The sequence below is a fragment of the Sus scrofa genome, chromosome 7 (assembly GCF_000003025.6).
Source record: "Sus scrofa isolate TJ Tabasco breed Duroc chromosome 7, Sscrofa11.1, whole genome shotgun sequence".
Lineage (NCBI taxonomy): Eukaryota > Metazoa > Chordata > Mammalia > Artiodactyla > Suidae > Sus > Sus scrofa.
This window is the reverse complement of record NC_010449.5, coordinates 57,216,678-57,242,284: the sequence shown is the minus strand read 5'-3', so window position 1 is coordinate 57,242,284 and position 25,607 is coordinate 57,216,678. Positions and strand designations below refer to the sequence as shown.

Here is a 25,607-nt window from a genome sequence, read left to right as displayed (position 1 = left end):
AGATGATACATTGAAAGAATTTCTGAAAACATAGAGCTTTCTGTAAACTTAAGGTAACGTTCCCCCTTCCCATAGTCCCTTTTTACTGATTCTCTTCACTGGTTCAAAACCAATTAACATATCTAAATGACTTGTATGTGTTAATTTAGCTTCGAAAGACCAGATGGTGTCTTAGTAAATTAATGGATAAGGTAAACGTTTGGCCTTACCTGTCTATCAAGACAGAATATATATTTAGACCAGACCTTCAGCCGGCTGCTCTCTGCAGTTGCAGCACCGTCACCACTTTACTGTCTGGTGGCACTTGCAGAGTGACCCTGTGCCCCAGCCCACACTTTTTAAATTAAACCGAGGGGTAAACTGCAGACAGAAGATCTAGATATGAGTTAATATATTACTGTTGAGTCTAAAAAGGCATTTTGAGATTCTTTGTAGCATATCAATTGGGGTTATGGGGCCTCATCTATCTTGGGCCTTTATTGCTACAAAATCATCAATGCAGGATGAGTACCTATTTCAGAAAGGGACATTGAACTATCTGTTTTTTTCAAAACAACTGAGAAGTAGGGCTTGACTAACTTTATGTATTATTGCTGTGCAATCTTGTCTCTTTCCCAAATCAATGGTCTGGTATTGATTTCTTTGCTTGTAATGATGCAAAAGCAATCTCCAAAGAACAGGTGGCAAGTGGTTATATACTGGGAGATGTTGGCAGGTTTGGGAAAGGATGTTTTACACTAAATGGTGAATATAAATGCCTCTTTGAAGACCCTCTGGGTGTTTCTAGAAGTACCCAATTGATAGTACAACCTTAAAGGAATAAATTACTAGGACACTGTGAACCCTACCTTTGCAGAGATAAGCAAAAAAAGACCAGCAGTTGGCTCACATAACTTTTCACTGTTTGTCTTCTTAACATATCCCTTTCCATACTAAGGGAATTTAGAGTAGGCTAACAGGTATGACTGTCTCTTGAAGAAGCTAAAAGGTCTGTTAAAATGTTGCAAAAGGAAGTCACTGCTAGAATTTAATAATTTGAAAGCCAAGGGATTCTACCCCTTAAATGCCAAATACCCTGCGGTGATAAAGAGTACTATGATCTTTACCTTGAGTGTTGTCTGAGTTTGCTCAGGCCACCCTAACAAAATACTGTAGACTGGATGGCTTAAACAAAATAAATTTTCTCATAGTTCTGAATGCTGGAAAGTTCAAAATCAAGGTTCTAGCTGATTTAGTTTCTAGTGGGGGGCTCTCTTTCTGCCTTGCAGATGGCTGCCTTCTTCTTGTGTCTTCACATGGCTGAGGTGGGTAGGGACTTTCTAGTGTCTCTTCCTATAAGGACACTAATCCATGTCAGGGCCTCATTTAGCCTTAATTACCTCTTTGTAGGCCCTATCTCCAAATACAGTTAAATCACCTTGGGGGTTAGCATGTCAACATATGAATTTGGGAGGAGCGGGGTAAACAATTTAATCCAAAATGTTCTGTCCCTGCCCCCCACATTGAATTCATATCCTTATCACATACAAAATATGTTCAGTTCATCCCAGTAGTCCCAGAGTTCTTAACTCATTCTAGCATCAACTCTAAAGTCCAAAGTCTCACGTGACTATCATCTAAATCAGATATGGGTGAAACTCAAGGTCTGATAAATCCTAAAGCAAATTTCTTCTCCAAATGTGAACCTAGGGAAATAGTCAAGTTATGTGCTTCCAAAATACAGTGGTGGACAAGCATAGGATGGACAACCCCATTTAAAAAGGGAGAAATCGAAAAGGAAGAAAGGGATGATGGGTCTCAAGCAAGTTCAAAACCTTGCAAGGCCAATTCCAAAACCTTACAAGGCCAATTCCATTAAATACTGAGGCTCAGGAATAATCCTCTTTGATTCAGTATTTTGTCCTCCAGGCCCACTGGAGTGGCAGCATCAACCATGTGGCTCTGCTGGGCCCCTTGATCTTTGGCTTTTCGTAAGGGCCCACCCACATGGCTCACTGCCAGGGCAGGGTCACGCTTGGCCTTCCCAATCTGGAGAAGCATCCCTACCCTTCTAAACAGAAAAGGAAACTGCCTTGCCCTGGGCCTGTGGTGGGAGTAGCAGCCCTTGAATATCTAGAATGTCTTCAGGGTCATGCTTCCCTTTCCTTAAAGAATAGTTCTCTTTCACAGATAAATAGCTCTATGGTCCAGTCCTCAAGCATCCAAGAAGTCCAACAGCCTTCCTTCATTCCACCCAGCTTTCTCTGTCCCTTTAGTTCAAACTGACAGTGCCTTTGCTGGTATAATCCCACCTCTATTTCTGGCTTCTGCTGAGATGGCTGATTAAGTCCATGAGTCACACTCTGATGTCTTTATCAAGTGGTTATTCAGCCACACCCTTAGTATTCTCTTTAGAACAAGCTTTCTCGTTTTTTACAATATGGATAGGCTGAGAGTTTTCAAATCTTCAAGCTCTGATTCCTTTTTGTCCAACAATTCCTTCAACTCTTCTCTCTCCCTTTGCCCTTTACTATAAGCAGTTAGGAAGAAACAAGCCATTCCTTTAACATTTTGTTTAGAAATCTCTCAGCTAAATATTTAGTTTCATAGCTTACAAGTTCTGCCTTTCACAAAATGCAAGAGCACCATTTAGCCAAGTTCTTTGCCATTTTATAAGAAAGTTCATCTTTTTTCTAGTTTCTGATGTGTTCCTCATTTCTATCTGAGACTTCACTAGAATCACCCTTAGTGTTCATATTTCTAGCAACAGTCTATTCAGGGGTATCTAGGCTTTTTCTCTCAGGTGTCTTAAAACTCTTCCATCTTCTACCCAATTCCAAAGCAGCTTCTTCTGTATTTTTGGTTATTTGTTAAAGCAATACCCCACTTCTCAGTAACAAAATCTTCATCTTAGTCTGCTTGAGCTGCCATAACAAAATACGATAAACTGGATGACTAATGAATAATAGGGTTTATTTTCTCCCATTTCTGTAGACTGCAAAGGGAGAAGATTCTCTTCCTGGTGTGAGACATGCCAGGGGTGGGGAGGGTGGGGGAGAGAGTATGCACATTGGGGGGGGTCAGGGCTTTAACTTATGAATCTTGGGAAGACAAGTTCAGTCCATAGCTTTATTTGGTTTTTCATTCAATGTGAATAGCTTTATTTTTGTTGGTCTTAAACTAAAAGACATCACAACATAAAATAAGAAAAGGTATATTTGGGAGTTCCCTGGTGGCCTGGCAGGTTAAGGCTCCAGCATTTTCACAGCTGTGGTACAGGTTACTGCTGTGGTGTGGATTCAGTCCCTGGCCCAGGAATTTCCACGTGCCATGGGTATAGCCAGAAGAAGGAAAAAAAAAAAAAAGAAAGAAAGAAAACAGAAAAGTAGCTTTGGAGTCAGCTTAATGGGTCCAAATTCTGAATCTGTTGTTGTATATTCCCAAGCAAGTCACATAACCTCTCCCTTTTCACATGAATGGATACTCGCTGCTGTACCTACCTCCCTCATTAGAGGTTTATATGCATATGTGTTTATGTAGTGAAACTGCTTTTATAAACTGTGAAGTACATGTAAGAGAATGCATTGTTGTTATTAATAATGGAAAAATTACTTCTCAACATTCTCTTGGTCACTATCATTCTTTAATATTAGGTACTAGTCTTGAGCATATTTTGATAAGCTCTGCACTTAGATTATTTTCTTGCTCATTTCTTCAAAGACATAAACATCTTTTCTTAAGATTATGAGAGAAAGCTACTAAATGTTACAACCCTCTAGAATTTTAGCACTGCCCCAAATTGGAAACAAAGTGCCTGATATTAAGTAAACAATTTAATAACTTATGGTAGAGCAGCCCAGTGGAATGTTTGCAGAGGTTAAAAATGGTCATTATGAAGACTATATATAATCAAGGAAAACATTTTTTGTAAAATGTCGTATGGAAATAGCAGAATATCAAGTATTATGATCACTTTAAAAAACTGACCTACAAAATGGTAATATGCAAATAATTTCTATGTTAGAATGTTGATGATTATAGGCAATGAAAAACAATACCATTCACTTACATGTGGAATCTAAATCATGGCACAGGAGTTCCCATTGTGGCTCAGTGGTAACGAACCTGAATAGTATCCATGAGGATGCAGGTTTGATCCCTGACCTCGCTAAGTGGATTAAGGATCCAGCATTGCTGTGGCTGTGGTGTAGGCTGGCAGCTACCGCTCAATTTGACCTCTAGCCTGGGAAACCACATGCCGCGGGTATGGCCCTAAAAAAAAAAAAAAAAAAATTAGGCAATGATGTCCTGGTGTATAGCATAGGGAACTATGTCCAATCACTTGGGATGGGACATGATGAAAGATAATATGGGAAAGAGAGTGTGTATAGATCTATGACTGGGTCACTTTGCTGTACAGCAGAAATTGACAGAACAATGTAAATAATCTATAATTTTAAAAAAATTCTAAGTTGGCTAGATTATGAGGCAGAGTTGGGAGGCAACAAGGAAGGGAGCTGAAATAGAGCCAAAGAAACTGCTCTTGTCACGTGAAGCACAGACTTCCGAATAAGTTATTGCTGACTTTGGTTTTCTGACTATTTCTCAGGGCCTAGAAATAGCTCCTCCACCTGTTTTAAGAAGCAATGCTTGTTTCCACTGACACACTTGAGAGTCTGTGATAGGTGAAGGAAATGGCTTAAATTTTAGGAATTCTCTTTATGTGATATTAGTTATATCTTAAAATCTGTTGGCTTACTTTTTTTTTTCCTATGTTCCTGCTGGTGGCCAATAAAAATCCGTGAAGGAAAAAAATGATATCATAATATCTTTTCAATGAAAACTAAGGAATTGGAGATTTTTGGATCATTTGACACTGAGCTTCTTGAAGGCAGGTATCCTTAGTTATTCATCTCTATAGTCCTATCCTCCCAACACAAATTATAAAATAGCTCCTGTTTTAGGTTCCCCAGCTTTGCACACACTCTGGACTGCTCTTCTGGGAAGAGCATTGTCATCTGCAGGTGACCTATTTCAGAATCACCTGTGGGATCCTCATTAAAAATGTAGTTACCTCGATCCATCCCACACCTTATGTATCAGTGTCTCTGGAAGTGAGGCCTCGTTAACTGCATTGTTAGAAAGCACCCCCATGTGGTTCCTCCACACAAAATTTAAGGAACGCTGACATAGTGGTTAAGAATTTGGGCTGTTAAGCCAGACAAACCTGGGTTTAAATTTGCACTTTAGCAGCTTTGCAGCTGTGTTACCTCACCCCAGTGACTTGCCTTTTCTAAACCCAGTATCTTTATGTATAAAATGGAGAAAATATTTCATTCTTCTTAAAGCCATTGTGAAAAAATCACAAGTCAGTATGTCCAAAGAGATATATAGAGGGCTCAGAGCATCATTTGGCACGAAGTAAACATTTCGTTAATGGTAGTTATTTATTCTCTCCTCTCTTCTCATATACCTAGCAATCTCCTATGTTATCTTAAAGAATCCAGCTCTGTGAATTTTCTTCTCTGATCTCTTGAGAAAGTGTTGACAGCTCTTTTCTATGTACCCACTCTACATAGCTAGTAGATTTTTCTACCACTGCTTTATCATGCTGTACTTCCACAATTATGCAGTATTACCATTATACAATTAAAGTAACATGCCAGCCCTTCCCTCTCTTATACTTGGGCTTCCCTGTGGCAGGAACCATGGCTTATTAATCCATATATTCTTATTATATTTTTAATCTAATATCCTTAGCATTAGATAGCAATACAAACTAATATAGTATGGTGTTCATAGTGGACATTCAATAAATATTTCTTGGAGTTTCCCTTTGTGGCTCAGCAGTTAACGAACCCGACTAGGATCCATGAAGATGCAGGTTTGATCCCTGGCCTCCCTCAGTGGGTTAAGGATCCAGCATTGCCATGAGCTATGGTGTAGGTCACAGACACAGCTCGGATCCCGTGTTGCTATGACTGTGGTATAGGCTGGCAGCTATAGCTCTGATTTGACCCCTGGTCTGGAAACTTCCATATGCTGCATGTGCAGCCCTAAAAAGCAAAAAAAAAAAAAAAAAAAAAAAAAAAGATCTTCAATAAATATTTCTTGACCTTTCAGCAGATACTTACTGTATATAGCATTGTGATATCTGTGTAGGCTTAAAAAAATACATATGAGTAGGACAAAAGTCTTGCCCTCAAGGAGCATGTGTTCAGTAGTAAAGACATAAGGCATAAATAACTCTTAAACAAGACAGATTGTGATGAAGGTTCAGAGTGGTATATGGAGATATAAAGATGAATAAAGATTAATGAATGAAAGAAGTCATCGTTAACACTGATCTCAGGGCTGATTAAAAAAAAGGGCCTATAGCATCCACTTCACACCATTCTTTGTGGTGAATACAATGCATGAAGAGAATAGTGGAGAATTGAGTATGGAGAGAATAGTGGAGATATTTGGGAGCAAATTTAGAGGCTTTGATTGATGAACTTGAGAGATTAGACTTTATTCTGTGTTTTGTGGAAAGCCATTAGGGATTTTTAAACAGACAGATGATGTAAGATTAGTAATTTTAGAAGTAAACTGTGGTAGAATAGTCCAGAAAGACTAGAAGCAAAGAAGCCCATCATTATGCTGTTGTAATAATCAAGATAAATAATAATGAGATCCTGAAATAGGACTGAGAAAAAGAAGGGACAGGTGGTAAAAGAGCTGAGGCAGGCAATAGAACATGTCTGGTGAGTGGCTGGATATAGGATGGGGCAGTGATGCTAAATTTCAAGGAAGAGCTACCCTGGGGGGATGGCGATGCCATTAACTGAAATGTGACTCAGAAAAGCCAAAGAGATGAGCTCTTTCTGGAGCATGCCCATGGGACAGCCAAGTGAAGAGAAAGCCTATAGCCAGATAAAAATGTGGGCTTGGTACTCAGAAGAGAGGTAGAGGTTATCTAGTCCTCTCATAAACTTGATTTAGTTCAAACTGTGGGAATGTCTGAGATGGTCATGGTACAGTCTGCACATTGGGAAAAGGCCCTTATATCTAAGTGATCCAAAGCAGAAGAGTTGGGATAGAATGTAGCAAAGGACAAGAACCCACAGATCAGAGTTCAAGATTGAAGAAGGCTTGAGCAGGAGAAGACAGGAGCGCAATCTCTGATGAATCTCCAAAAGATACAATTTTAGTAATAGTGGGAGTGGATGTCAGATGCAGTGAGTTAGCCGGGGTATGGAACAGGGGGGCTGTAGAAGCAGTGAGCACAGCTTCTTTTCAAGCATTTTGGTAAAGAAAAGTCCATATTGATTCCCAGGCAATATTTAACCTCAAGTTCTGTTTCTGTCCCCTTCGTGTCTTCTTTTATCCCCCATCACTCTTTGGTGAGCTACCACCCAGTAGGTTAGACTATCTGTCTCTGTATATTGGCTGGCCTCCAATCCTTAACTTCCCTACTCTGAATAAAATCTACCTTGCTTTTTCCCCCTTTCAAAGAACCTGGGTAGCTACTGACCAAACACACAGTCTTCAAAGTAGACTCAAATCAGCTCTAGAAAGGCAGGCCTTCATCATTCTACACAGAAAGATACTGAGAACAGAGAGAAACGGTTATGTTTGCATAGCGTCACTAACTTCATGGCAACTTGCCTCCTGATTCCAACGTGGAACCTTGCCCTATTATGTCATACCTGAGTCAGTAGGTTGGCCTTGCTGTGCCCCATTGTTATCCCTGAATGGTCAAATGGCAGCCTTTTGCTTAGAAGCAGGGTGGACAATTAGTAAAATCATGGCTCAGTCTCAGTGGGACAGTCTTTTGTAACTGTTGCCATGAGATCATTTTCTAACAAATGCTGCTAAGTGAGTCCACATGACAAATTTGATGGAATTACTTTGAGGAAGTTGATGAAAATCTCATATAAGCAAAAAGTATAAATTTCTGACTTATTTTTCCAGCAGCTCTAACTCTGTGGTCATAGGTGTCTTCTCCTTTTAAAGTAGTCCTGGTCTTCGTTCTCAGGAATAGAGCACACAAAGCTCGGTGAAGATGTACACTTCCTATTTCAGCAGTGGAACAGCTTCTTTTCTTCCAGCTATGTCAAGAATCTTGTTAAAAGCTTGTAATAAAGTAGAGGTGAACTGTGGATACCAGCATCTTTTATTGCATTTTGACTCTGGAGTCTCCGTTGATCTCATTTGGGTGGATGCTGAGAAAGCAAGACACTAAATGAAAAACATTAATGGGAATAACTGTGATTGGTAGGAATTTACAGCTAGTTCAGACTATAGACTCAGGCAATTAATTACTGGCTTAGTGACAAGGAAAAAAACGAGGCAGGAAACTACTTTCACTTCCATAATTCAACACAAATATTCCCGCTGTTGAAACTTCACAGAAAGCAATTGATCAGCAACTAGTTAAACACACTTGTAGTCATCCTAGGTCAGTGTCCACTTCATTTCTCAGCCGAATGCATACAGAAGTGCCTTAAAGTCTCAACTGGGAATTGGTTTGGAAAGGAGAGGTTTTGGGTACTTACGTAAACCTAGAATCGAAATGAATTGTCTAGTGGGAAAAGAGCCATTGCTTTATTTAATGAGGTGAGAGGACGTAGATGGGAATTATAAATTGAGATTCAAATTAATTGAATTCTTAATCTGGTCTCTCAGCTGGTTATTGAACTGCTCTATGCCTCAGCTACTCTAGTGTGACCATCCTAGGTGTCATTCTTTCAGCCCAAATTACCGGCTCAGGAGCACAAGTGATGTTCTTTTGATCTGCACACTGAGTAGAAGCATAAAAAAACTTTGATGAGTACAAGTCACATAAAAACATAAAACATAAATAAAATATTAAAATCTTATACAGTTGCCTTCTTGAATTTCTCTTCTAGGCTCCAAAATGTCTTTTGGACATGTCAACATTTTTGTAGCAATTCAAGCTGTAAGTTACCTGGCCTGCCTGACAGGTCTCATAGCAGATTCACAGCAGCATGGAATTCTGAGTACTTGGGGCCCAGACAGCATTTGTATATTAAATACTTAATCCATTTTGAATATATTTGTAACAACATTGTGTCGTGGATCTTGGCTCTGTAGCAGCAACATCTCCTAGGCAGATCAAGGAATTGAGGTCAGTCAGTGATGAGCCTGTATTCTTAGAGTGAGCTTGTACCAAGTAATGAATGTCAATTTAGAATTCGCCGGTTTTCATTCTGTACGCTTTCCTGTATGCAGTTGTGCTTTTGGGTAATGTGACAAAATAGCACAGATGGTATAGTGTGTGTGATCTTCAGTGTTTCTCATTTTTATCCCTCTACAATTCATTCCCTACAATATCCATCTCACTTAAGGTCCACTGAGGCGCTGTAAAGTGCACAATGTGAGATAGGAATGTGAATCCCTGCTGATAAAGTGGAAGTCAGCTGAAGGCATACTAGGCCAACTGGGCCCATAACAGAAAAATAAAAGCCAATGTAGAGTATTTTAGAAGAGCCCTGTATTTTATAATTATTGCTTTCTTTGGGGAAAAGAGAAAATTGAATGGAATGATGAAGAGCTATGTTATTTTGTTTAGTCTTGTGCAGTACAACCCCCCTGAGCTTCCAAGCCAGCCTGGACTCAGCAGACAGCCCTCATTGTTCAGATTTTACTCACTGGCGTAGTCGGGTCATGAGGGTTTATTACTCAGGTTTATCTGCTGTTGCCCCCTCCCTCCCCATCTCCTCGCCAACTTCCAACTGTTTCATAAAAGCTATTCATATGTTCTCACTGCTCTGAGTAAGTAAGCCTTGTGGCTAGCCAGATGAGATGTCACCTTTCTCAGTATTTGTGCAGATATACTGAGCAGAGCCTAGGGGCCTTGCTCTGTGCTTGGCCCTAAAGATACAAATATCTGCTCTCAAGACAGACAAAAAATGTGACAGCTGTAATGATAGAGACGTGTACATGAGATGTAGATGAAACACAGAAAGGAGGCTTAGGGTTTTTAGCACTTTTCCTCTTTGACAGACACAACACATGTGAGGGCTTTGACAAAAATAAGTGGGAACCCCTCAGGCAGATGAGGGGTGAAGAGGAGCCACAATCCGAGAGAACACCTGGAGAGAAGGAGTGGGGCCCTGGCTGCAGATAGTTCAATGTGGCAAAAGGAGAAGAAACATGATGGATGAATAAGACTAGGAAGGGAGGCCAAGCCAGGACTTTCTCCTGTGAAGATAATGAGGAACCACTAGGAAGTTTATCCAGTTTTTTTTGAAAAGTGGCTCTGGTGACCACATAGAAGGTGTTTTTGAGGAGAATCACATAAGGGGCAGAGAGACCAGGTGGAAATCTTTTGTAGTAAGACCAGCAAATGATAATGGTAACCAGTGACATGGAGAAAAGAGGATACTTTGGAAGTTAAATGGGACCAAATTCAATAGAGGTTGGTAATTAACTGAAGCACAGAATGAAGATGAAGGGAAAATCCAGAGTGAACCTGATTTCTCAGCCAGATGTTGGGAAAGATAACAGAGTTATTCACCAAGAGAGGGAATACTGGAAGAACAGGGAATTTGGCGAGAAAAGGTTCAGGTCCAGTTATGTTGAGTTTAAGGCATCTACGTAGAGGATGGGACATGCATGGAGGGAAGTCAGGTAGGCCATTGAATAGATAAGTCTAAAGCTCAGAGACAGATTGGATTACAAATGTAGATGTGGAAGCAGAAATGTATCATAGTGGTTGGAACCATGAGTTTACTGAAGAGAATGTATCAGTGAGAAAAGGAGAGAGCAGAAACCCATCCCTCCACCCCCACCCACCCCAAACACCAGCATTTCAAGGAGCCTTTGGAAGGAAGGGTCAAGTAAGTAGAAATGGATACTATCCCTCCCCATTCAGCAGCTGATTTATTCCATAGCCATGCCATGCTGTTTAGCCAAATGTCCACCTTCTTTCCCCCACCACCACCACTTCGCTGCCTTAGGTGAATGTCTGTTCCACCCCCCAGTACTGAAGGGGCAGCAAGATGTACACCCTCTGTACAGGTCCTCGGCATCGTGGGCATTCCGAAAGGGTCAATAGTAGTAGACCCATAACACCGTCTTCTCCTTCCCATCTGCTTTTAATGAGGCTTTACAGTCAAAGCCCCCCACAGTCTACTTTTTAAAAGTTAGCTATCTAGGTTGAGATTATTAGAACAAACATAAATACTTTATGATGGCAAATTTGCCTCAAAGGTATGCAGAGTAGTTGCCATGAGCAACACAGAAAATGAGCCCCTGCACTGAAATGAATGTTTGGAATTCAACTTCTCAGGTTGTGTGTGAGGAACCATTGTCAGCTCTGTTTCCCCACTGAGATCAGGCTTGTCTAAGTGATGTATGCTTTGACCTGGGCTCTACGAAGGACTCAGGAGAGGGTAATTTGGCCCTGATTGTGGAAGCATTTTCCAACAGATGATTTATCAGTGATTAAAGAGCCCTTGCCTCACTGTATTTGGGACCTCTGGCCGCCGATTGCTTCGGGATGCCATGTCCTACAGATAGGAAGTGCTGAGGAGCCCTCAGATACTTGTTTGATCAGTTGATAGGAATCAGTATTTCTCCTTCCTCTTCTCTGGCCTTACTCGTCTTTATTAAGTCAGACAAACACTCAGAGGGACCCAGCCGCTGTCTTTGTGACCATGTGTTATCCACATTGGTGGGTATGGAACCACTAGCTGGCTGGCTGTCCTTTTTGATGTTCTGGTTTCCTCTGTAGAGGTAGCTCTGGAAGATGTGCCTTGTGAGTGGGAAAGCAGGCAGGGGTCGCTGTGCCCAGGATGGACGGCCCTTCTTGCTTGTGCCCTTCACACAAGGAGTTCCCTTTGCATGAATTTGGAATTGCCACCTTTATGAAGCGAGAATTTGTCCATTTGGAGGACCTATGGCATATTTTACAAGATTCAATCTTCACCAGCCCGGTTTTGTTCTGTCGCTGCAGTCTCCATGCAGATAGCTGCTGGATCTTGATGTTTCAGCTCCCTCTAGTGTCACTGTGGCTCAGACTCTCCTTGGATTTTTCTTCCCATTCACAAAACACAGACAGTACAGAGTATGACAAAATTGGCATTTTAAATAGGTTTTCCCATACATAGTCAAAAAAATAGGAGATAATTTTTTTCTCATTGCAAAAGGGACTCTTACAATGAGATAGGGGACCATTCCAGCTCCAGTTTTGTTCCTATTTCAAAATTTTTGTGCAGCCTGGGAGTCCTGTGGAAATCATTCTTCTTGGAGGGGGCGGAGGCAGAATCTTTCTTGAAATTCCTCCAGTTCAAGACAACTACCCTTTGTAAGACAGGAATGTGAATTCCTTTCAAGAAAGATAAATGAAGATGGGAGGCCAAGAAGAAGCTACTTTGATCTCCGGGAGAGAAAATATGGGTAAGGGAATGAGGAAAAAGCAACAACCAGCAGGAAGAACCTTGTCCATTTGTTCTGGAAAGAGTGGCTTAGTTTCTGAAATGACTTTTGGACTAGAAATTTATCATCTGAAGTCAGGTCATTTTGAGTTTTTTTTTAAAAAACTAAAGGAGTCAAGTTATTAATATTTGAAAAATGGCTACTATGTGGTGCTTAGAATAATACAACATCCCACCTAAATTAACATCATAGAAGGCTCTATAATAAAGATTTATGAGGTGCTCATCATGTGAGAAATCCTATTATAGAAATCTCCATAGGTCTGTGTTTGGCTGCAATTATTTTCATGGGTATGAGCCAATTAAAAGCCCTAGTATTTTGATTTCCTCTCTCACACTGCAGTCTTCTCCCTTTCTCCTTCGTCCTTACTACTAGAATGCCCCATTATTCTTTAGCCTGTCTGCATATTGTAAGATGAAGCGATAAGGAAGTGCCACCTACTCTGCTTGGCTATCTAGGCAGACTATTTGCCTTTCGAACATCAAAAATGATGGAACAATTTATCATTTCTTCTTAGTAAATCACTTTGAACCTTTATCTCAAGTTGATCTGTGAAGCTAAACATAAATTCTTGTTGTAGTATCCACGTTCTTATCTACTCAGAAAGCTCTGGGGTATCTTATAAAAATTGGGGTGTGTGTGTGTGTGTGTGTGTGTGTGTGTGTGTGTGTGTAGATACAATTAGAATAGAACTCTCAATTAGAATATCTTCTCTGCTTCTAATGCCAAACCACAAGGTGGCAAGTTTTTTTCCAGTGCAACTTGGCACTGAACTACAGTTTGGCCAGACAGTTCTCTCTCTCTCTTCGCCTTAGGTTAGCCTGTCTCAGATTTAGACTGTATCGCTAATCTTGACTTTTATGGCAGGACTGAGCTGGCCTGGAGGTGTGGCGCTAACGGTTCCTCTTTAGCTGGTGTCTGTCAAACCCGTGGTCAGAGAGCCTCACTGCTGAGGCACGTGGTTCTCAGACTCAAAAGAAAGATGCATTTTTTCTGTCTTCCTCTCTTTGATAAAAAAAAAAAATGATGATTCTATAATGCATTGCTTTTAATATTTAGAAGTCAATTGTTATCATTATCAACGTTACGTTTCTACAGCTTTGTAGTGTACACATATGCTCTACATACTTTGTCTCATTTGATTCTCACAGATGTCCTGCAAAGGAGGATTCGGTACTTTATATTGTCTCCTTCAGTAGGGAGACTAGGAGTTAGAGAAAAGAAATGCTCAAGGTTACACAGCTAGTAGCAGGGCTAAATGCCAGGCCTCCCAAGTCCTTGATGAGTGTTCTTTCTATAGTATGGCGGCGTGAGTTTAACTAAACAGCCTCATTCAGCCAGACTCAGTGATATTTGATTGACTTTTCAAAGACTGAGGAGTTGAGACCTTTGAACTTTCTTTCTAGCATGCAATGTGATTTTGAACCAATTATTAAAACTAGAAATGGGGTTAATGATGCCATATTGTGGATCGAACTCCTAAACAACTAAAAGATGACTGGTATAGGATTTTTAAATACCTGATGACACATAACTATGAAATATTGCCAGCAGTATAGTATAGAAAGAATTCATGTTATGATTGATGAGCATATAGGATTATATATTATACCGCATGTGCTGAGACTCTGAGAGCTTTCCAAAGGTAATACTTTCTGAAAGATATATGTTTGAACTTGAACTCAGCCTGGGGATATCTCTGTTTCAAGACCAGAAGTTTCTAACTGATTAGGCATGTGGTAAAAGACTTGAAACCTGTTTTCAGACCCCTCTCTCTCTCTGTCTCTGTCTCTCTCTCTCTGGGAAAGGGGGGCATTGATCACTCATATCAAGTCTCTAACTGTAATAAATATGTATAAATACAGTAAGCAAGAGAGGGAAGCTCCCCTCCCCTGAGACTTCTTTGCCTTTGGTCCTTTTTTAAAAATATCTATTTGAATGGAAATCAGAGCATACTCCTTCTCCGAACTGAGGACCCATCAGCACTCTCAAAAAAAATTGTACATTTTTCTTTTTAAGTAGAAATGACTAGAAAACCTTTTTTAAATTTGCTTTTCTGTGTTACGGCAATAAATGGCAATGTAAACACTGCAGCGCGCTTGTTGCTGGAAGGCTGTGGTTTCTGTGAGGTGTGGCACCATGCTCCGGCTGGGGAGGAAAAATGGCAGATGTGTTCCTGGTCCCCAGGGTCGTGGAGGAGCTGTGCTGACCAGGCTGTTATAATCTATGAACTAGTGTTGGAGACTGGCCTTCCACTGTCAGCTTCCCATATCATATCATGAGGATAATCCATTTTATTTACTTTTTGCTTTTCTAACCCTTTAGGACTAGAAATACAATAGTTGCTTTAATATGTACAATTCTTGGCTAATTTTGTTTGTTTGTTTGTTGTTTGTTTTGTTTTGTTTGTCCTTTTTAGGGCTACACCTGCAGCATATGGAAGTTCCCAGGCTAGAGGTCAGGTTGGAGCTGTAGCTGCCAGCTTGCACCACAGCCACAGCAACAGGGGATCTGAGCCACGTCTGTGACCTACACCACAGCTCATGGCAACACCAGATCCTTAACCCACTGAGTGAGGCCAGGAATCGAACCTGAATCCTCATGTATACCAGCCAGGATCATTACCACTGAGCCACAACGGGAATTCCTTGTCTAATGTTTTTGATCAAAAAACTCTCCTATGATCCATAACCACCTAATTAAGTTCTTTTTGAAAGGCCTTACTGCCTGAATACTGGGACTTAAATGAGGTCTGTTAAGAGAAATCATAAAACTCAGACCCCTGCCACTAAAACATTCCTTTTGCTCTGACTTGATCAGACCCATGATTCTCACAAACTTTTCATCTCTTGTCTGCCAGTGAACCATGAGTGCCTGAGTCATGACCATCATGATAACATTCATTGAAAAGTTAGGAAAACCCACAGTTTACCTGGCCAATTGTAGGTCACTCTCCTGACCAGCGATACAATAAGGTATTCTGGCTTACTTTATGAGCTATTTGTTGAGCTGCTTTATAAGTCTGGGCTGTAAACCTCCATAGAAAGCAGGTGGAAAATGATTATTTCTTATTCAGTTTTTTAGATGAGGTGGTAAGGTATAGTGGAAAGAGGAAGCTTTAGTGTTAAACTTAGGTTTGCAAACTGGTAGCCCTGGATTTCTTTTTTTTTTTTTTTTTTTTTTTAATTCTTAGGTCCTCAGCCTACCTTGAAGAGTTGGTGTAATAACTAGAGATAATACATACAAAGTGCCAGGCATGTAACCATTGCTATTGTCACTCAGCACAGGACCCTTTCTGAAGGGCTTGCTCTCTGTATCTTTACTGTAACACTGTTGCTTGTCCACTCCAACCTCCTACTGGTCACCTTCCAGTTAACCCTTCTTTACATACCATAAGCCTGGTTCTGAAAGTATGATTTTAAATTGTGTTCTTTGCTTTCTTCTTTCAGATCTGTAAGAGCAAAGCTAAAGAATCACAGCAGTATTATCACAGCTTGGCTGTCCGGCAGAGTCTGGCTGTCCATTTTAACATCCAGCAGGACTGTGGTCACTTCCTGGCTGAAGTTCCCAAACGTCTGCTTCCCTGGGAGGATCCTGATGCCCCAGGGGAGGAAGAGGAGGAAATGGAAGCGGCAGAAGAGGTGAAAGGAGAAACTGATGGGGAAAACCCAGAGCCCAGCTCTGAAGCAGAGTCATCCCACAAAGAAAGCCAGGCGGTCATTAGCAGGAAGCAGAGAAGCCACGTTGTGGTCATCACCAGAGAGGTTCCCTGTCTCACCGTGGCCGACTTTGTGCGAGACTCTCTGGCACAGCATGGGAAGAGCCCTGACACATATGAGAGACAAGTGTGTCTGCTGCTCTTACAACTGTGCTCCGGCCTGGAGCACCTCAAACCCTACCATGTCACTCACTGCGATCTACGTCTGGAGAACCTGCTGCTTGTCCACTACCAACCCGGGGGCACCAGCCAGGGCCCTGGGCCTGTGGAGCCCGGGCCCACCTCATCCTGTCCCACGAGGCTCATAGTAAGCAACTTCTCTCAAGCCAAGCAGAAGAGCCATCTGGTGGACCCCGAGATCCTCCGGGACCAGTCCCGCCTCGCCCCAGAGATCATCACAGCCACCCAGTATAAAAAGTGTGACGAGTTCCAGACAGGCATCCTCATCTATGAGATGCTGCACCTGCCCAATCCCTTCGATGAGAACCCAGAGCTGAAGGAGAAGGAATACACTCGAGCAGACCTGCCTCGCATCCCACTCCGCTCCCCCTATTCCCGGGGCCTGCAGCAGCTGGCCAGCTGCCTCCTGAACCCCAACCCTTCTGAGCGGATCCTCATTTCAGATGCCAAGGGCATCCTGCAGTGTCTGCTCTGGGGCCCCCGGGAGGATCTCTTCCAGACTTTCACTGCCTCCCCCAGCCCAGTGCAGAGGAACGCCCTGCTCCAAAACTGGCTAGACATCAAGCGAACACTGCTCATGATCAAGTTTGCTGAGAAGTCCCTGGACAGGGAGGGGGGCGTCAGCCTTGAGGACTGGCTTTGTGCTCAGTATTTGGCTTTTGCTACTCCAGACTCCCTCAGCTGTATTGTGAAAATCCTGCAGCCCCGTTAACATATCCCAGTTACTGCTTTTACTTCATTGTCACCTTCTTCGTCGCCTACACACTCCCCCTTCTTGGTACTCACACAGAATTCAAAGCAAGAAGAAAGACAAGCCTTCCACCCCCATCTGTGAACAATTGAGTCCATTCAGAAAGGGAATCCTCAGCTCCAATCCAATGAGACGCCGAGTCCATCTTTACTTTGTGGAAAGTCAACTGCACCCATGAGCAGCTGCCTTGCATTGGCGTACCTTCCGCCCTAACTGTCCCAAAATGCAGGGAAAAAATGAAGACACATCCTTGAAGGGACAGCTCCTTTAGTATGAACTCAGTGAGCTGGATCCGGTTCCTCCATACTTTTGAATATCACCTGTCTTTTTAACACCGTGTGTTTATTCTCACTAGCAATAGACAGATTTAACCAGTTCTTATTATCATCCACTAAGCTCTCATGACAGACCTTCTTCCTTTAAAGGATCAGTAACTGACTCTCTTACCAGACAGAACTGCCATCCTTAGGATCAGCCCAGTTTGGGTTCCGGGGACTATACCCTTTGTTCAGCAGACGAGTAGAAAGACAAGGAGGGATCCCATCCCTTGGGTCACAAGCCCATTTTCATTTCTGTCATCCATAAGTGTGTGCACTGCATGGAGGATGGCCCTAAAAGTCTCCCCTCTGCTGCCACTGCCTGATTCCCCTTCACCTCTACTCTGTCCGTACTTGCCATGAAGTTTGGGTTTATTGGCCACTTGTGGCCCATTACAGAGCTGACCCAAGGTGGTATCACCAGTGCCTCATCAGAGTGGAGTGCAGCTCAAATCTTATAAATAGCTGGCAGGACAAAAGGAGATGATTTTCCTGCATGTGCAATTCTCTAGGGGCTATCGGGGAACAGAGTTGAAAGTACCGTTCTTTGGTTACTGTCAGAGCTGTCAGCATCGGCAGCCTGGGCTGGCGGTGCCCAGATCACAGTTTCCCCCTAAGCAGTAATTGGCCAGTTTCCATCTATCAGTAGCCGGTGTTAACTCGTCTACCAAATACTGTAGACCACAGCCCTGAATGAAAAGGCTGTCAGTTGAGCCCTAATATCTCCTTAGAGGGCATGACACGGCTGACTGTTAGGATGGCCAGAAGGCAAGGGAGCGGGGAGGAGGCCACTGATCAGACTGCTGACCTCCTCCTCAGAGTGCTGACCTTTCCTAGAGAGACTGCCTTGCCGTTGCACGGGCACATTGGTCCTGATGACTCTGAAATGGCTCTGGAGGACAGCTCACAGGGAGTTTTGATTGCCAAGGTGGGTGGCTGAGAGCTGTTCACTGTACGTGGGGTCTGTGCTCCTCTCGTATGGATATATGTGCAATTTTTGTATGTATTTTTTAGCTGTATATACAATGTTTATGTTGCAACTTCACCTGAAGCAATATCCACAGAAACCCTCCCCTTCTTCCCTTGGCACATATTTGCGCTGGGAGACGAGAGTGTTCCTTCCACCGAATGTGTGTGTGTGTGTGTGTGTGTTTGTGAGAGAGAGAGAGAGAGAGAGTGATTCAAAACTGTGAGTATCTGTTTACTTCAACCTTGAAATCCCAAGAGTCACTCGGACAGTGTGAGTGTGTGTACACGTGTGTGCCCGTGTGTGCACACACATGCTGGAAGTGAGGCCAGGCCTCTGGGGGAGCAACCTGTGGCAGGGTTGATAGACACGGTCTATCTCTGCACCTCAATGGTGAGATAGCCCTGGGCCCCTCATCTACTGGTGTAGAGTTTATTAAAGCCAAGACTGGTTGTGCAGTATTACTTAGATAGCACGTTAGTGGCCTTTTGGAAGTTTCTAAATGTTTAACATTAACAGCCTTTCATGTGATTCACCTATATCAAAGAGGATCAGGAAAGGAGAATGTATTTTATTGTGCTCTTCTTTGTTTCTTTTTTTATTTTTTTCAAGAGAATGGAACATACGAGGCTCCATGTGGAGGATGTCCCTGTCCTCCAGGCCAGCAGTACAGGACTTCCAGGGAAGAGAGCCGATTGGCCCACAAAGAGTTTTGCCTCCTCTCGCCTGGGTGCAAGGCTCTGCCCCTAGGAATGGCCACAGGGTGGGCGTGCCGCTGCAGGCCAGCAGTCCACTCTCTCTCGGTGTCCTGTGACATGGCTGCACCTTGCCTCTTGGTTCACCTTAGCATAGCCCATGTGCACATAACTCCCTGCCTAATTATACACTGAAGTGGCAGCACATAGACCACTGACCCTGTCATCCAGCACGTTCCCTTAGCAGTCCCCCACCCCCCGACCCGCCTCCATGGTTTGCATATTGAGACACTTTCTCAATGTCACTCTTGTGGTGCCTTCCCATGTAAATTTGAATGTTGACTATTTAATGAGGTTTCATATTTAATGAAGAATGTTTCCCAGTCCCTCTATTTGTTCTCTTGGTATCTTCTTCCCCCTACCCCCACCCCTTTTTTTCCTGTGTCTGTTTTGACTTGGATCCAGCCTTCTTCATTTTAACTCTATGGTATTATAAGCATGGACACCCTCCTCAACCATGATCTTATAGCACTGGCAAACCAAGCACCTCTTCACATCAGACGTGCTTAGTACTGTTTTTATATTCAGATTTGTTAAGGGCAACAAGTGAATGCCAGCTAGTGAGACGAAGAACACAGCCTTCCCCGGGACAAGTGGCTGGATTAATAGTTCTCTGAGGGAGGCCAAGGAAGGTAAAGCGGGGAGGGAAGAAGATGTTACAGGTTAGAGCAGAATAGACAAGGTAACCATTTTTCTAGGCAAGAAGTATTACATCAGATGGTCCTCAGAATATTTTTCCAAAATAATGAAATTCAGTCTAATATTATCACAAACATTTTACGTTTCTATTTTAATTATAGTGGAACTTTGAATTTACTCATCAACTGGAAAGAAATCCTACCCTCAGACACAGACATACATAGCATATTTATGTACAAATATGTATGTGTATATATATATATATGAGGTTTTTGAATTGTGACTAGCATAGCACTTTAAATTTTCTCAAAGAACACCAAGTTATTGTCTTCAGTACTGAATGGATTTTTCTCCTTCACTGACGTCTTTACTATAGATTCTTCCATTTATATTGAGAATTTGAACAATTAAGCCGCTTTTGGAACTTTTCCTTCAGCCGTATGAGCAAGAATAGCCTCTCGTACGCATTTGGGTACCAGAGAAACAGGACAGTGGCTAGAGTAGCCACCACCAAGTCTGAATGTATAGCAGAGTGCCTTGTCAGCATGATAACCTCGTGTGGGGAGGAAGAGAATTAGACGTTCCACAGGGAAGACCAGGGCTGAGAAGTCTCCCTTGCCAGCCTGAGGAAAGCCCCGTTGGTACATGCACGCTAGCGTGATGTGCAAAAGCCAGTTCATCAACAATAACAACAGGATGGGGAAAAGAGCAGTTGAAACCTGTGGAATCAACAACAAAAGACTCCTGCAGGTCCACCAACCCCTAGGCTAAGTTAAAATCAGAAGCTAAGAATGTGGCAGTGGGTTTCAAGTTTTGCCCTGAGAAGATAAACCGGCTGAAGTATGCGGGGGGGGGGGGGCACAAGCACCCACACTCCCTAACCTGCTGATGTTAAGAGGGTTTAAAGTAAAACCTGTTTGTTAGGATTTTGAGACTGTGTAGCCTTTCATTGTCAGTGGGGGCCAGTTAGGCTTCCACACTCAGAATAAGTTTGTGAACGTGGAAAATATTAATGATATTTCTAGGGTTTGACTGCCTAAAATTGTATTTTAAAGCTTTCTAGCATTGTAAAATTTGAGTGAAAGCTCTTTGGGGCCTACTAAACAAGTAAGGCATCAAAGGATGCACTCGGCTTCCCAAATTTGAGTTAAGAATACTTTGGTGCTGGGAAGTAGCCTGACTTGTTTTGCTGATAATCTGCAACTAGGATTGTCCCCTAGATGTTAACAGCAGGGATCTGAAAAAAAAAAAAAAATACAGGCTGGTTCTGGAAATTGGTGTGGACTTAGGCTACTGCACTTAGGATACTTGGAGGGAGTGGGGAGAGAAACTTGATTCTCTGGGCCAGCTCTGACATGCTTTTATTCCCCCCACTAGTTGATAAGGAATAAAAATTCTGGTTCAGCCTAATGAGTGAACAGGATGACTGCCCACGAAACCGGGTCGTTAGTTTTACCTCATTGAAGCTCATATTCTCAAAGGCCCAAAGTGCTGTGCCGAGACAAATCCAAGTGCCACCCTTGCTGAAGTGTGCACTGCAGCCCAGCTGTGTGTGCTGACAGCAGCACCAAAAGTGAGGATTCCATGGACCAAAAAAGATGCCACAGGGGCAGCCACAAGATGTGTAATGCAAGATCCTAGATAGAGATTATACCAAAGAAATCAAGCCTTTTTGTCCTGATGCTTCTAAGGTGATGAGGTAGAGTTACGAGAGATGCCAAGGGAGGAGAATTCACGTGCATTCCACATCCAGGTATTCAGCTGATGAAGTACTCCAGTCTCCAAAAAGCACCTGTTTTTTGAAAAAACAAGTCCATTATGTGTATTGGGGGGGGGAAGATGATGATGAAGACGAAGAAGAAGAAAACCTTGGGCAGATTATAGAGTTCCCCAGTATTTAAGGAGGAGGAACTATTTCCTCCCTCCTTGGTGTGATTGTGACTGGGCTTCAGCTTGGGAAATCATATCTATGTCATTAAGAGCTGAGGATTTTTTTTTTAAAGAGATGTGGTAGTTTCAATAGGTTTATTTAAAGAACACTTGGGAAATTTCTTAACAAATTGTAATAGTTTTTATAAATCTTCCTACCCAGGTGTTTACCACTCATCATCACCATCATTTAGTATTTATAAGTGCCCAGAATGTACAAGGTGCTATACAGCTGTTAAACACCCCTCTCTGCAGCTGTGTGAAATTAGAGTAGGTTTTTGCATCAGCCACTGCTAGCAACTTTCCCCACCTGGGTGGGCTGCAGGGGCTCGCATCCTGGACGTCCGTCACATTTCCCACTCCAGAGAGCCTCCTCGTTGATCTAGCTTCTCACCTTTACCCATCCACTCGCCTCCATGGTTTGGTTTGTTTTTTTTTTTTTTTTTTTTTTTTTTTTAATCAAGAAAGTTTCAGGGAATCAAAAGAGGTCGGACATTTTTTAACCTAGCAGAAGTACAGAGTCATATATTTTGCTACAAATCTTATAGTATGGGAAATCCACTTTGCCCGTATAGTGTGTGGAAAGTGTGTGTGTGTCTGTGCTCATGATAACTTGAATGTTGAACCAGCCCTAATGGCTTCAGGGTAGCATCTTTGAAAGATAAACCACACGGCTTCAGGAAACTTTCTCCAAATACTACTTGGTTATCCGTTCCCGTAAGTTTTAAAGGGTGTTGAGGGTGAACACACTGGGATGGGATATTCTGTTGATGACATGCCGGGCATTTTGGCGTGAGATGAGGGCAGAAGCAAGATGTTGTCCTTCTCAGTGATTTGACGCGTGGCAGTCCTCATTCCACTCTCTCTTTCATTCCCCATGGTTCTGCCCATACTCTCTTTTTGAAACTCTTGTTTCTTTTGCTCTTTCCTGGAGCTTCACCTCTCTTCTTACATATTTTAGCGTTTTATAAATCTACCAATGAAAGGTCCCCTCTGTCACCAGGTGGCACCACCCTTTGGTTTGCTGTGGTACTTTGCTGTGTTCTCTGTGGCATCATGTTACTGTGTAAATAAATTCATTTTCATATACACTAAAACCTGGACAAGCGCTTGTCCTTTCAGCAGCTCTCCCACGCAGACCTGCCGGAGGTGGGGTGGGTAGTGGTTGCAGACATGGTTATATCTTGACCTCTAGGATGCATGCGCTCTTGGATGCTCCTCCCTGCTGACCTGGGCTGTATTTTTTCTTCATTCCCTCCCTAGATCGAGAAGACTGGGCATGGAAGGGGTGGCAAAGGCCTTGAGCCTTCCCCCAGAGCCAGCAAGGCTGTGGGTTTGCTGTGTGAGCTCGCCCCCTGGTGACCAGCCACCATGCAGACTTCCTGTCTTTGTATTGTGTGCTGGAGGTGTGGTTAGCTGGCTGTAACTAAGCCTCAGATCTCAGAGCTCTGCGGACAGTATGAGCAGGACAGGGCTTTGTACAGCATCATCTGCCACACAGTTCATATCTTTTGCTTGTTCCTTAAGGCATATGGTCACACACAGTGTCCTGACAAAGGCGGACAAGCTAATGTGCAGATGTTTCAGTAGAGAGAGGAGGCCACCAGGCTCAGGCAGGACGAGTCAGCAGTGGGCAGTGGCAGTGACAGCTGCCACATTATTAGAGTAGAATGGATGAAAGTGCAGACATGTAGACTCTAAATTTAGACCAGATTTTAGAGCTCTAAACCCCTTACCATGGATACTGTCTCCAGCCCAGTGTTTCTGCTTCTCTCCACTAGCAAGCGCTCTGGAATTTGCAGACATGGTATTTAAAGGATATTCCAGAAAAGTGATTGCCAGACTTTTATGCTGCTGAGAAGGCAGAACCCACATTGGTGTGGGCCTCAGAGCTCTCTCTGTTTCCTGGGCCTTGAGGGGTCAGCAGCAAAGCCAAGAAAAAGTCCCGAGGGACATGGCTTCTGCCTGCTCCAGCCTCAGCTTGCTTGCTGGAGAGGGGTCGGGGCATTAGCCTCCCTAGCTGTGAGTGCAGCACACGGGCTTCTGGAGGGAAAGAACCAAAGACAGAAACAAACAGCTGGGATGGAGAGGTCTCAACATCACAGAGATGGAGCACACTAGGCTTAGGTCAAGGTCTAATGCTCTGCTGGTCTGAGTAGCAACTGAGGCCCCTGAAGATACAGGCCTGGGTGGTGGGACCAGTTCAGGGTTGCCCAAGCCAGACTCCAAGTGAGGTAGAGCAAGGCCACCAATGGGATCACTCTGTCCTTTGGTATAACTGGAGAGAGACCTTGTTTCCCCCCCATCACCTCGCCCAGCATGGGATCCATCCCTTGCAATTCCATTAGCAGGTCCTCAGGAAGACCACTCTTCCCTTTGATGTGGGCTTGTCCAGAGGTGAGGGACCACTGACATCTGAATAGCGCCTTTGGCTCCCACAGGCCTGTAAACTGACTTCTTTCAACCCAGGCCACAAAGAATCTTGATTTCTTTCCCACCTGGCATTAACCATCACGAGAAGCTGTCCAGTTCCTGGCACTGAGTGTGTGCCCTCTGCTCTGGGAGCTCTTTGCCTGCTCTCCAAGGCCCAGTAAATTATGCTTCCTTTTAAGGGGGCCTGCGCTCTACGAGGGAAGGAATTTCGTTAGTGCCTCAGGAGCAGAGAACTGCAGGTGACGGATCACAGGTTGCCAGGAGGAACAGCTCAAGGTAATTAACAGCTGAAACTTAAAAATTGGATTTCACACAGTAGGGAGTGGGGGGAAGGTGGCAGGAAGGAATCCGTTGCCAAGGTCCAGTTCTCACAAATTTGCAAACCTCTGAGTGAAAACAGGCTGCCTGTGTGCAACCCCTGACCTCCTGGTGATTTTTAGATAACTCTTTTCTCACACACATATCCCAACTAACTCTTCCCTCACCCTCTGGAAGGTGTGTGAAAGCAACCAGAAGGCGGAGCTGCACTGGCGGTGGTCTCCGTTTGAGAGTGCAAGTGGGGCGCCTGGGCTTCTGGGGAATGTGCATGGTGAATGGGGCCTGGGGCCTCAGGAGTAGAGGGCTTTGCATCTCTGCCAAGTGGGAGCAGAGCTCTCTGCTCTGTGGGGCCATCAGCACCACCCACCACTCCCCAAGCTGGAGTCCTGGAACCAGGGTTGGAGGTTAGGCAGAGTGAAAACCTGCAGGCCTGCGCTTCATCGTTGGCCCGTCCTCTCCCCCTAAGCACCTCTCCTGCCTGCTCCATGCTGCCAGGGGCATATCTGAAACCATCCTACCCACGCTGCCACAGCCTTCCAGGACTAGGCCACTCATGCTCCCCAAGCTGAGGGCTCTACAGGCCTCCCTCCCTCAGGCTCTGAGCCGTTCAGGTTCATCCTCCTCAGCCTCCTGACACTGGGCCTGCTCCAGGGCTGGGCAGCCGGCCTTTGCCTCACACTGTGCAGCTGGCTCGGGCACTGCTCAAGCTGCTCGGAGAAGCCCCAGGCTGCGGCCGGTGGGAGGTGGGGGTGTTAACAGTAGCAGAGGTGAGAGTACCCTTCATCCTCACAACCATCCATGGAGAAGGCTCCAGGCTGCCCATCTCCACTCAACTAACCAGAGGCAGGCCTTAAACCCAGATCCGCACGCCTTCTAGTCAGTGCTCTTTCCTCTGCCCTGTAAGCAGCCAGGACACCAGAAGGACTGTAAGATCTCAAAGGGGAGCAAGGGAGAGCTCCTTGGTGCTGAACCAGCTTAATTTTATTTTCAAAACCCTATGAGGAGGGTTCTAGAATTACCCCTATTTTATCCATAAAAAGACAAGCCAGAGAGGTTTTGTTTACCCCAAATCCCTGGTGAGGGAGCTAAGATCTGTCCTCAGATGGTCCAGCGCCTCCTCCCAGTTCCCAGAGCTCATGGCCTTTCTCCCCCACCCTCCCTGCTGTTGCCCCAG

The 25,607-nt window shown here is 43.7% G+C and overlaps 1 protein-coding gene across 6 annotated transcripts in view; it reads left to right on the top strand.

The window, feature by feature from the left end:
* PEAK1 (pseudopodium enriched atypical kinase 1) overlaps nt 1-22,779 on the top strand; it is a 284,302-nt gene extending 261,523 nt beyond the window's left edge. For 5 of the 6 annotated variants that reach the window (XM_021097994.1, XM_021097992.1, XM_021097993.1 and 2 more), the window contains one exon: nt 15,876-22,779. In XM_021097994.1, the coding sequence (XP_020953653.1) occupies nt 15,876-17,036 (1,161 nt within the window). In that variant the 3' untranslated portion in view covers nt 17,037-22,779. The remainder of the gene's footprint in view (nt 1-15,875) is intronic. The other variant, NM_001244188.1, reaches the window with a different exon arrangement.